This window comes from Rhincodon typus, chromosome 37, assembly GCF_021869965.1.
Source record: "Rhincodon typus isolate 14 chromosome 37, sRhiTyp1.1, whole genome shotgun sequence".
Taxonomy (NCBI): Eukaryota; Metazoa; Chordata; class Chondrichthyes; order Orectolobiformes; family Rhincodontidae; genus Rhincodon; species Rhincodon typus.
Window position 1 is genome coordinate 17,469,906 of NC_063368.1, and position 11,023 is coordinate 17,480,928.

The 11,023-nt window shown below is 44.5% G+C and overlaps 1 protein-coding gene across 1 annotated transcript in view; it reads right to left on the reverse strand.

Moving 5' to 3' along the window:
• Positions 1–5,641: 5,641 nt before the first annotated feature.
• Positions 5,642–11,023, reverse strand: part of LOC109925695 (cathepsin D-like) — a 20,766-nt gene continuing 15,384 nt past the window's right edge. Inside the window, exon 9 of the mRNA XM_048617440.1 lies at positions 5,642–8,385. Coding sequence (XP_048473397.1) covers positions 8,224–8,385 — 162 coding nt within the window. The 3' untranslated portion in view covers positions 5,642–8,223. The remainder of the gene's footprint in view (positions 8,386–11,023) is intronic.

Here is an 11,023-nt window from a genome sequence, read left to right on the forward strand (position 1 = left end):
AGATGAGAAGGAATTTCTTCTCTCAGATGGTCATTAGCCTAGGGAATTCTCATCCGCAGAGATGGTGGCAGTTGAGAGAGCTGGGTCATTGAATATGTTCCAGTCTGATTGGACAGAGCTTTTAGTCAACAAGAGAGTGAGTGAAAGGTAATGGAGGGCAGACAGTTAAGTGGAGCTAAAGTCACAATCAGATCAGCCACGATCTTAAACAGGAACAGAAATTGATGGAGAAACTCATGGCAGCATTTGTGGAAAGAGAAACAGAGTCAATGTTTCAAGTCCAGTGAATCTTCTTCAGAACTGAACGGCCATGATCTTATTGAATGGGAAAGCAGGCTCAATGGACCAAATGGCTTTCTCCAGCTCTTATTCCAAATGATCTCATGACTCCCACTGCTTTCCCAAGCTGAATAGTTTATTTCTGGGAGACGGAGTTGCAAATTTGCAGCACCTCATTGTATGAAGAGGTGTTTGCCATCATCTCTGAATGGTGTTGCTGTAACTTTAAGATGCTGCTCCCTTGTCCTGAACACCACCCAGAGCAGATCGTTTCCCTTCAACTCCATTACCAATCCTTTAAACATCCTAAAACATCTCCATCAGATCGCCTTTTAAATTTCTACGCTCGAGTGAAGAAAGGCTCAGTGGTAAGAATAGCATGTTTGTTTGTGTGTGCAGTCCCAAAGTAATAGACCTACAGTCAACATCACATTTTTGAATGCACACGTGAAGGATGTCTGGCTAACCCTAATGGTGCAACTGACCTCAAGGGCAGCACTGTTTCAAACTACAGCCAGCCCTGATGACAAGGAATCATTGTGTCTGGCAGGATCGGCTAGCAAGAGGTGTCAGGAGCAGTGCAAGTTGAGAAACCCGCTCTCCAACATGGCAAAATCTTCCTTCGAGCTTGTCAGCTATTGACTTGACCTCCTGCTCAGAATTGACAAGCTCCGCAGGGTGAAATATCAGCTGCTTTGCTCCAACCTGTCACAAACTCAAACAGGTGTCAGCTGTCGCTCAGTGCTTCGCACTTCTACCTGAGTCAGCAGGTTGTCCGTTCGAGCCCCGATACAGAGGCAGGGACATTGTTCTCTGCTGGCACTGCCTGTGCAAACCTGAAACAGTCGCCGTGCTTTTACTTGCTGTGTCTCACACGCGAGGCTGTCAAACTCCTCAAGTGGAAGTAATAGCTCCCCTAGCTGCTATCTTAGCAGAGGATATGGCAGGAGTTCTCCCTGCTTTCCTTGGTTGCATAATTATCTCTGAATCAACAGAAGATCCTACCCAGATGAGGTTGCTGTTTGTGGGAGCTGGCTGCGCACAAATTGGCTGCTGCATTTCCTACATGACAGTGCCTGAAGTTCAAAAACATTTCATTGGCTTCGAGTCATTCCGAGATTGTGGAATGTTATATGTTCATCTATATATGCATAAAATTAAATGAATTCAACCTGGCAATATATGAATTATGGAATTCAATATAAAATGCAGGAAACTTTTTATTTCTATTACGTAAATTAAGAAGATTTGCATTTTCCAATGTTTTGTAATGAGTTGAGCACTCTAATGAATATAATTGTGCAATTATTTTCAACTGCATTTTTATTTCTTAATGATTGTTCGTAACCATGTAATGAATTACAATTACTTGTTTAGTTGTATGATCATCACAATTTGGCATTGTCTAGCATGATGACTTCCCAATAAATCAATTGTCTATCTAATGTGTCTCTCTCTTTCTTTCTGTCTGTCATAAATATAACGTTGCCAGCACCATTCAGTTCAATCTCAGGGCTATATTTCTGGTGTTGCCCAGTTAGCCTTTCTCAGTCCAGTCAGTTGACATTTACTTTATTCTCTCCACGATGGCCGTACCTCAGACCATGAAATGACGAGACTCGGTCACAACAGCTGGTCCGCCATCATTTCTTGTAGTTGGAGAGTCCATGTCCAGTGTTCGTTATTACATCAACTGTCACTCCCACTGTTTAATGCAAAGGAGATGGAGTACAAAAATAGGTAGGTCTTGCTGAAACTATACAAGGCACTAGTCAGACCACACTTGGAATACCGTGAACAGTTTTGGTCCTCATGTCTAAGGAAGGTTAGACAGGCATTGAAGGCAGTACAGAGAAGGTTCACTTGTTCGATCCTGGATAAGGAGGGGATTTTCTATGAGGAAAAGTTGAGCAGGTTGGGCCTGTATTCATTAGAATCTAGAAGAATGAGATGGAAATCATGGCTCATTAACTTTACTGAGTATTTTGAAGAAGTGACAAAGGAGGTTGTTTAGGGTATGGTCTATATGGACTTCAGCAAGATGTTCGACAAGATTCCGCATGGTAGACACATAGCAAGGTTAGGTCATATCGAATCCAGGGAGAGGTAGCCCTATGGATACCAAATTAGCTTGAAAGTAGGAGACAGAGGGTGGTGATGGGGGAACTGTTTTTCAGCCTGGAGGCCTATGACCAGCAGTGTGCCACAAGGATCGCTGCTGGGTCCACTGTTTTTTGTCATTTATATAAACGATTTGGATGTGAAAATGGGACGCATGGTTAGTAAGTTTGCAGATGACACCACTATTGCAGGTGCAGTGGATAGTGAAGAAGGCTATCTCAGAGTACAATGGGACCTTGATTAGATAGGCCAAGGAGTGGCAGAGAGCTTAATTTAGATAAGTGTGAGGTGCTGCATTTTGCTAAGGCAAATCAGGGCAGGACTTATGCACTTAAATGTAGGGTCCTGGGGAGGGCTGCTGAACAAAGAGACCTTGTGGTGCAGATTCATAGTTCCTGGAAGGTAGAATCACAGGTAGACAGGGCGATGAAGAAGGTGCTTGGTATGCTTGCTTTTATAGGTCAGTGCATTGAGTATAGGAGTTGGGATGACACGTTGCAGCTGTACAGGACATTGGCTAGGCCACTTTTGGAATACTGTGTTCAATTCTGGGCTCCCTGGTTTAGGGAAGATGTTGTTAAACTTGAAAGGATTCAGAAGAGATTCACAAGGACGTTGCCGGGTTTGAGCTACGGGGAGAGGCCGATGAGGCCGGGGCTGTTTTCCCTGGAATGTCGGAGGCCGAGGGGTGACCTTGTAGAGGTTTATAAAATTATGAATAGGGTGAATAGCCAATGTCTTTTCCCCAGGGTAGGGGAGTCCAAAACTAGAGGGCATGGCTTTAAAGTGAGAGGGGAAAGATTTAAAAGGGACCTAAGGGGCAACCTTTACATGCAGTGGGTGGTGTGTGTATGGAATAAGCTGCCAGAAGAAGTGATGGAGGCTGGTACAATTACAACATTTAAAAGGCATGAGATGGTTACATGAATAGGAAGGATTTGCAGTAAAATGGGCCAAATGTGATTAGATTAATTTAGGATATCTGGTTGGCAGGAACCAAAGAGTCTGTTTCCATGCCGTACAACTCTGTGACTGTCTAAATCTTACTGAAGCATATGAGACTCTCAGGGGCCTAGACCAGATGATACTGAAAGGTTGTTTCCCCTTGTTTAGGACTACAGGAAGTAATCTCAAAATAAGGGATCGCCCATTGAAAACAGAGATGAAGAAGAATTTCTTCTCAAGATGTGGAATCCTTTACCACACAGGGCTGTGAGACTAGGTTGTTAAGTATATTTGAGGCAGAGATAGACAGATTTTTAATCAGTAAGGGGGAAATCAAGGGTTAGAAGGGCAAAACCGGAAAGTGAAATTGAGGATTATCAGATTAGCCACAATTTCATTGACTGATGGAACAGACTTGATGGGCTGAATGGCCTACTTTTGCACCTATGTTGTATGGACTCAGTGGGCTGAACTTCCACCTCAACTCCCACCCTATTCAAGGACACTATCTATGATAACTCTCCCAATGTAGCATTGAGAAAAATCTGTACCATTGAAGGTGTCAGCTCAAGGATGAGACATTAAACCAGAGGCCTTGCCTGCTTCCTCAGGTGGGTGCAAAAGATAGTGTCCCAAACGAACAAGGAGTTACCTACAGCAGCTTAGCCAATATCATGAAAGATGATTTGTCTGGTCATTATCACTTGGCTGTTTGTGGGACCTACCTTACTGTGCACAATTTGGGGCAGAGGGTTGCAAGGCTGTGGAGAGAATCCAACAGAAGGATGAAAATTTTCAAAGTTGAGATGATACTCATGTCTGTGTCGATACAGGTTAGGGAAGTGAGGACGATAGGTTAACCAGAATTGGCACAAGTCATACAGTGCAGACAGCAGAGATTTGTATGAGTCTGAGGACATAGGGAATTCCTAGAAGCAGACAAGATCCACCTCAATTACAGCACTCCTACCTGTGCTCAAATCCTCCGAAGACCACCCCCCTCCCTATCCATGTGCTTCTTCCATCCCCACAAGCCTTTGGGAACTCCAAACTCCTCCAATTCATCCTCTTGCATAACTGTTTTCCACAAAGTCCACAGCCATTTATATTTAGCAGCAATCGCTGGATAAGCCACATGGTTTGCAACATTATTGCACTGGGAACAACAACTTTATTATAGAGTCGCTCCTTAAATAGCAGCTTCACTCCTGCCCCACCAGTTCATAGACATCCATTTGCCAGGTTTCAGCGTGTCTCTGCTCAAGTGCCTTCTAACAATAGCAACTTCCATTGATATAGCACCCTTAACATGACACACAAACATGAGCACTTATCAAATAAAGTTTGGCATGGAGGCAGGGGAAAATATCTTGCCTGCATCTACTCCATCTCTCCCTTTAAGGATTTTGTAAAGTTTGGAAGAGTGAGATCACCTGCCCCTCTTCCAATCTCTAACAAATACAGGCCCAATTTTCCCCAAAAATCTCTTTAATAGTCCCAGCTTTCCAGTGCCAAGCCCAGATGAACTTGCATTGCACTCCCCCTACAGCAGTACCCTTGAGAAATGAACTGAAAATTGCAGACAGCGCTCTTGGTACAGTCTAAGCAAGTTCTTATTGAAGCCTTTCCTATGACATTAGCTACATCATCCAATGCGTTTAGAGCTTTGCCTATTCACAGGTCCAAGCGCCCCTCCAAGCCACTCACCATCCTGACTGGGGAGTATAATCACTGTTCCTAGATTGCCACTGGGTCAAAATCCTGGAATTCCTTCTCTCAACAGCCTTGGGTTGTTTTTTTTTTTCCCCCCTGGGGGGGGAGAGAGGAAGGGGGCAGTAGCGGCGGTATCTACCCACGACAGCAGTTCAAGGCAGCAGCTCATCACCGCCTTCAAGTTGGGAGATGGGCAATAAATGCTGACACAGCCGATGAAGTTCACATCCCCTGAAATCAATAAAGACCATCTCCAATCTCAAACATTATTCCCCACCTACTCTATGCCTGCAATGACCACGTGGAGCTCACTTGTACAAAGTGATAGAAAAAAAAAAGTGTAGGCCCACCCCACATTCAGAGGGTGCCCAGGATACAATAGAACCTCCACTGCAATCGCAAAAAGGGTCAAAAAAGGACAGTCAACATGCACTGTAACAGCCTCGCAGCATATGCGCAGGCAGGAGCGAGCTTTTGGGATGAGCACAAGCCTAGACCACCTAGCCTTCACATGCCTTCCATTTTCACACTTGGAGACTTGTTTCTGTATACAGTGTAAGTGCTCAAAAAAATTCCACCGGCCAAGCATTAATTGTTTTGTTTATTTGTAAATACAGGCCAACAATATAACATTAAATTTAAATCCGAACTTTATACTAAACAGCCTCTCTTTTCCTCCTAGCTGTTGCATTAGACAGGAGCCTAATAGAGAGGTCTTCAAGATTATGAGGGGACTCGATCAAAGTTAACAAGGATTCTCCCCCTTACTGGCAAATTCAAAACTAGAGATGATAAATAAAAGATTCATAAACAAATCCATCTTGGGAATTCAGGAAAAACCCTCCAACTCAATGTGGAACTCACTAGCACAAGGAATATTTGAAATAATTTATGGATAAACTGAAGGGGAAATTACATGAGCAAGAAGGAGCTGGTGGAATGAAACCAGAGGTCCACACAAAAGTCATAAAAAGTGCTATCAAGGACCAGATGGGCTGAATGGCCCATTTCTGCACTGTATATTGTAGGGCCACATTTCAATTCCAGAAATGGAAGAGTTGAGAATGGGTATCAATGGAGTTGCTCTACAACTGACCTCTAGTGGCACAAATCAAGTATTGCTACATTTCTGTTCACAATTTCCCCACACCCCCATAAAAAAAAAACTTCATTTCTGCTTAAAAATCTTCCTCAGGACTCCCACCATGAAACAGCTCATTACTTCATCATCCAGAGCCAGCTGTTTGTTAGAAACTACAACAGCCCTAAACAAGTTGAGAAACCGCCAGTAACCAGAGGGAGACTTCAGCTGTGACCAACAAGGATGCAGATGTGGTCAGATGTTTGGGTAAAATGCTATACTTTTTCTCCCCCACCCCCAAATTAATTCAACTAGAATCATCTGTTTGCATTTGCAAAGAGTGTGCAGCTTGCTGGCTGAGAACAGGGATTAGGATAAACCCTGTAGAGCCAGTGACAACTCGCAAAATGTGAGGGATCTAGAGTTGCTGCTTCAGTCACGAAACCACCCCCAATGCCCATTATCTACTACCCCCACATCCCACCAGTCACTACAAAAAACCCCTTCCCCTCTCTCCACTCACCATCTACCCCCACCAAACCATCCAGCCAACCCCCAATTCCCTGCCAGTCACTGCCAAACTACCCTCTCCCCACTAGTAACCAACTCCCCTCCCTCCCCAGTCAACACCAAGCCCCCTCAGGTTAACCGGAAGCAAAATTCACAAGCCAATTTTCTTACACTGGGTGAAGTAATGTCTAGTCTTCACTCATCCCCTGATGTTAATAACAACGGGAGCACAAACGAGGAGTCACACAGATCAGGGACCCAAGACCCTGCAGATGGCCCACTTGTAACAAGCCACTAAGTGATGAGGGAGGAAGAGACAAGGAAAATGGTCATGGCCTGAGCCACTCAATGGAAGGACCAAGATTCTAAACTATTACCAAAAACACAGGCATATTGCCAAAGCTTTTCATCTCGCACTGATCAAGACAAATGTAAGAATGCCAAATTTTAAAACAGTCAGAACACTAGAACTTTAAACTACATACACTGCAGGGAAAAGCAACACATCTGCAATGAGAGAAGGCAATGCATAAACTGCACCAATGCTAAATCTGTAGAAGAAATTGGAATCGTTTGAAGTTTGGCATTTGTCCTGATGCAGCCACATGCCTCTTTTCTCAAGGTCCGTACCATCAAGTGACTGATTGAAGTCTTCCAAAGATGTATTACAAGATTGAATGGATGGGAAAGTCCACTATCTCACATGCGGCAGGGGCCTAGCAGTGTGGCTGGGATGACTTAACCCAACTACTCATTTAATCCCTTAAATGGCATTTACTTTCATCTGGAATTTTTTTTTGGAAAAAAATTTGCTGTTGCTTCAAATTGACAGAAACCTGATATTCAAAGCACCCACTCAATACCGTGGGACTTAATTCTGACTCAAAACGAACACATTTTCACCCTGTCACAACAAAGAACGTGTGGGAATAAAGTGACTACTCTCCACTCCACCACAAACCAGTGAGGAGCCAGGAAACCAGGCATGTTGAACAGTCGAAAACTAAGTGACCATGGTGACATCTCATGGTAAAACTCACCAGAGGTGACCAATAGGCATCTTTGATCAAATGGAAGGGCAAATAATCAGGTGGAATCGGTGCAAGATCAGCAGTAAAAAGTGATGCCCTGTTTTCTTCAGGGTGGGTCTTCAAAGACTTCTGTAGCTCCTCAGGACTCTGAAGGAAAGTGCTACAGATCACTTGGAGTCTGCACTTTCATAGCGGGGCCAGGGGTTGGAAATCAGAATGCAAGGGGTGCTAAAACCCCCATGAGTTTTCATTAAAGTAGTTTTGGGCAGGAAAATCATGTTACTGGCAAACCAGCTTAAATCTCAGTTTTACCGAGAGGACAACCACACAAACATGCCAAGGTGGTCTTCATTCAGCAAGGCAAGGGTTACAGAACGGTAGCCAGATCATGGTTAATCAGGAGAGGTGTCAGTAAGGAGTCAGCTACATCATTTTCCTTTAGAGAGTTTTCTAAAATCAGGCCCACGCAAATTTGGAAAAAAAAAACAAAAACAGAAACAAAAAAAAAAAGGGGGAAGTGTCCCTTCTGCTTCAGGGTACATGCTACACGGCTTCAGCAAAGCCCACTCGGTTACTGGTACGGTCGAAGACGGTGTAATAGCGGCCAATGAAAATATCACCCAAAATCCAGAGTGGTCCAGCAGGAGGAGGGATGTCCATGCCCATGAATCCACTGAGGCACAGGCTTTGGCCAAACTTGCTGATCTGCAAGAGAGAAAACACACACACACACACACCTCGAAAAGCCGAGTTGGACTCACAGCATCTGTGGAGAGAAATCCGTTAACCGATTTCTCTCCTGACGCTGCCAGCCTTGCTGAACTTTTCCAGCAATTTGTGTTTTTAAGGGTGGGGGAAAGGGAAGAGAAGGGGATTAATTGCAGATCAGTCTCCCAGTGAATGAGAAACAAACAAACAAACAGTCACTCCCACGATCAAATCTGAAACCTCAGATAGGACCAGTGGGCGAAGGCAGGGGAGGTGGGCAGGATAATGGTACTAATCACTGGAACGATTAATTCAGAACTCCACTCTGATCTCCAGGGATGAAAAATTTCAATCCTATCATCATGGAACATGGTGAACTTTGAATGCACTAAAAATCTTATAATGACAACAAAAAGGAAAAAACCACATCCATCTGGTTCACTAATGCCCTTTAAAAGGTAGGAAATCTGCCATCCTTACCTGGTCTGGTCTATTCTAGTCTAGTCTAGTCATGACTCCAGACCCAAAGCAATGTGGCTGTCCTCCAAGCAATTAGGGATTGGACAATAATGGCTGGGCCAGTTAGTGATGCCCAAGGCTGAACTGCTCAGAGGCCAGCATTGACATGTATAAGGCCCAATCTGCAATCGTTAAAGTTTTAGTTACACAGTTATAATTACAATAACACTGATTGGAGAATCAAATACATACAATGATCTGAAATAAAGTGAGCAGGTTCAATACAATTGTTCAGCAAGTCCATAGAATCCCTACACTGCACAAAGGTCAGTCGGCCCATTAGGCTTACACAGACCCTTCTAAAAAAAGCATCCCACCCAGACCACCCCATCCCTGTAACCCTGCATTTCCCATGGCCAATCTACCTAACCTACACATCCCTGGACACTATGGGCAATTTAGCATAGCCAATCCACCCTAACCTGCATATCTTTGGAATGCAGGAAGTAAACTTCTGCAGAGGAAGTATCCAAGATGATCAATGAGGGTAGGGCAGTGGATGCTCTCTACATGGACTTTGACAAGGTCCCTCATGGCAGACTGATACAGAAGGTAAAGTCATACAGGGTCAGAGGTGAGCTTGCAAGATGGAAACAAAAACGCTTGCTCATAGAAGACAGAGGAGAGCAGTGGAAGGGTGAGTTTCTGAATGGAGGATTGTGACTAATGGTGTTCCTCAGGGGTCAGTGTTGGGACCTTTGCTGTTTGTGACATACATAAGGATTGGGAGGAAAATGTAACTAGTCTAATTAGTAAGTTTGCTGATGACACAAAGGTTGGTGCAGTTGCGGATAGTGATGAGGACCGTCAAAGGATATAGATCGGTTGATGACTTGGGCAGAGTGATGGCAGATGGAATTTAATCCAGAAAAAAAAAAATGAGGTTATGCATTTCAGAAGGTCTAATCCAGATGGAAGATATACAGGAAGTGGTAGAAGCCTTAAGTGTACTGACAGGCAGAGGGATCTGGGTGTACAGGTACCTGAAAGTAGTAATGCAGGTGGAGAAGATAGTCAACAAGGCACTTGGCATGCTTACCTTCATCAGCCGGGGCACCGAGTTTAAAAATTGGCAAATAATGTTGCAGCTTTATTGAACCTTAGTTAGGCCACACTGGAATACTGTAGTCAATTCTGGTTGCCACACTACTAGAAGGATGTGGTGGCTTTGGAGAGTACAGAAAAGATTTACCAGGATGTTGCCTGGTATGGAGGGCATTAGCTATGAGGAGAGGTTGGAGAAACTTGGTTTGTTCTCACTGGAACGACAGAGGTTGAGGGGCGACCTGATAGAGGTCTACAAGATTATGAAGGGCATGGACAGAGTGGACAGTCAGAAGCTTTTCTCCCCCCAGGGTGGAAGAGTCCATTACTAGGGGGCATAGGTTTAAGCTGCGAGGGGCAAGGTTTAAAAGGTGATGTATGGGGCAAGTTTTAAGAAGCAGAGGGTGGTGGGTTCCTGGAACTCACTGCTGGGGGAGGTAGTGGAAGCAGATACTATTGGTGACTTTTAAAGGGCGTCTTAACAAATACTTGAATAGGATGGGACTAGAGGGATCCGGTCCGCGGAAGGGTAGGGGGTTTTAATTGTGACAGGCAGCACGTCAGTGCAGGCTTGGAGGGCCAAAGGGCCTGTTCCTGGACTGTAATTTTCTTTGTTTATACAACAACACCAGATAGCCCCCATTTGAAGTAAAGTGGGCAGACCTGGGCAGTACACTTTAGGACGGATACATTGAACTCCCTCCAAGGCCAATAAGTTACAAGTTGTTTTTTTTTTTTCCTTCATTCACAGGATGAGGGCATCGCTGGCTAGGCAGCATTTATTGCCCATCCTAATTGCCCAGAGGGCAGTTCAGAGTTAACCCCATTGCTGTGGGTCTGGAATCACATGTAGGCCAGACCAGGTAAGGATGACAGTTTCCGTCCTTAAAAAAAGGACATTAGTGAACCAGAGATAGTAGGAACTGCAGATGCTGGAGAATCCGAGACAACAAGGTGCAGGGCTGGATGAACACAGCAGGCCAGGCAGCATCATAGGAGCAGAGAGGCTGACGTTTCGGGCCTACACCCTTCATCAGAAAAGGGAGAGGGGAAGGGGGTTTTGAAATAAATA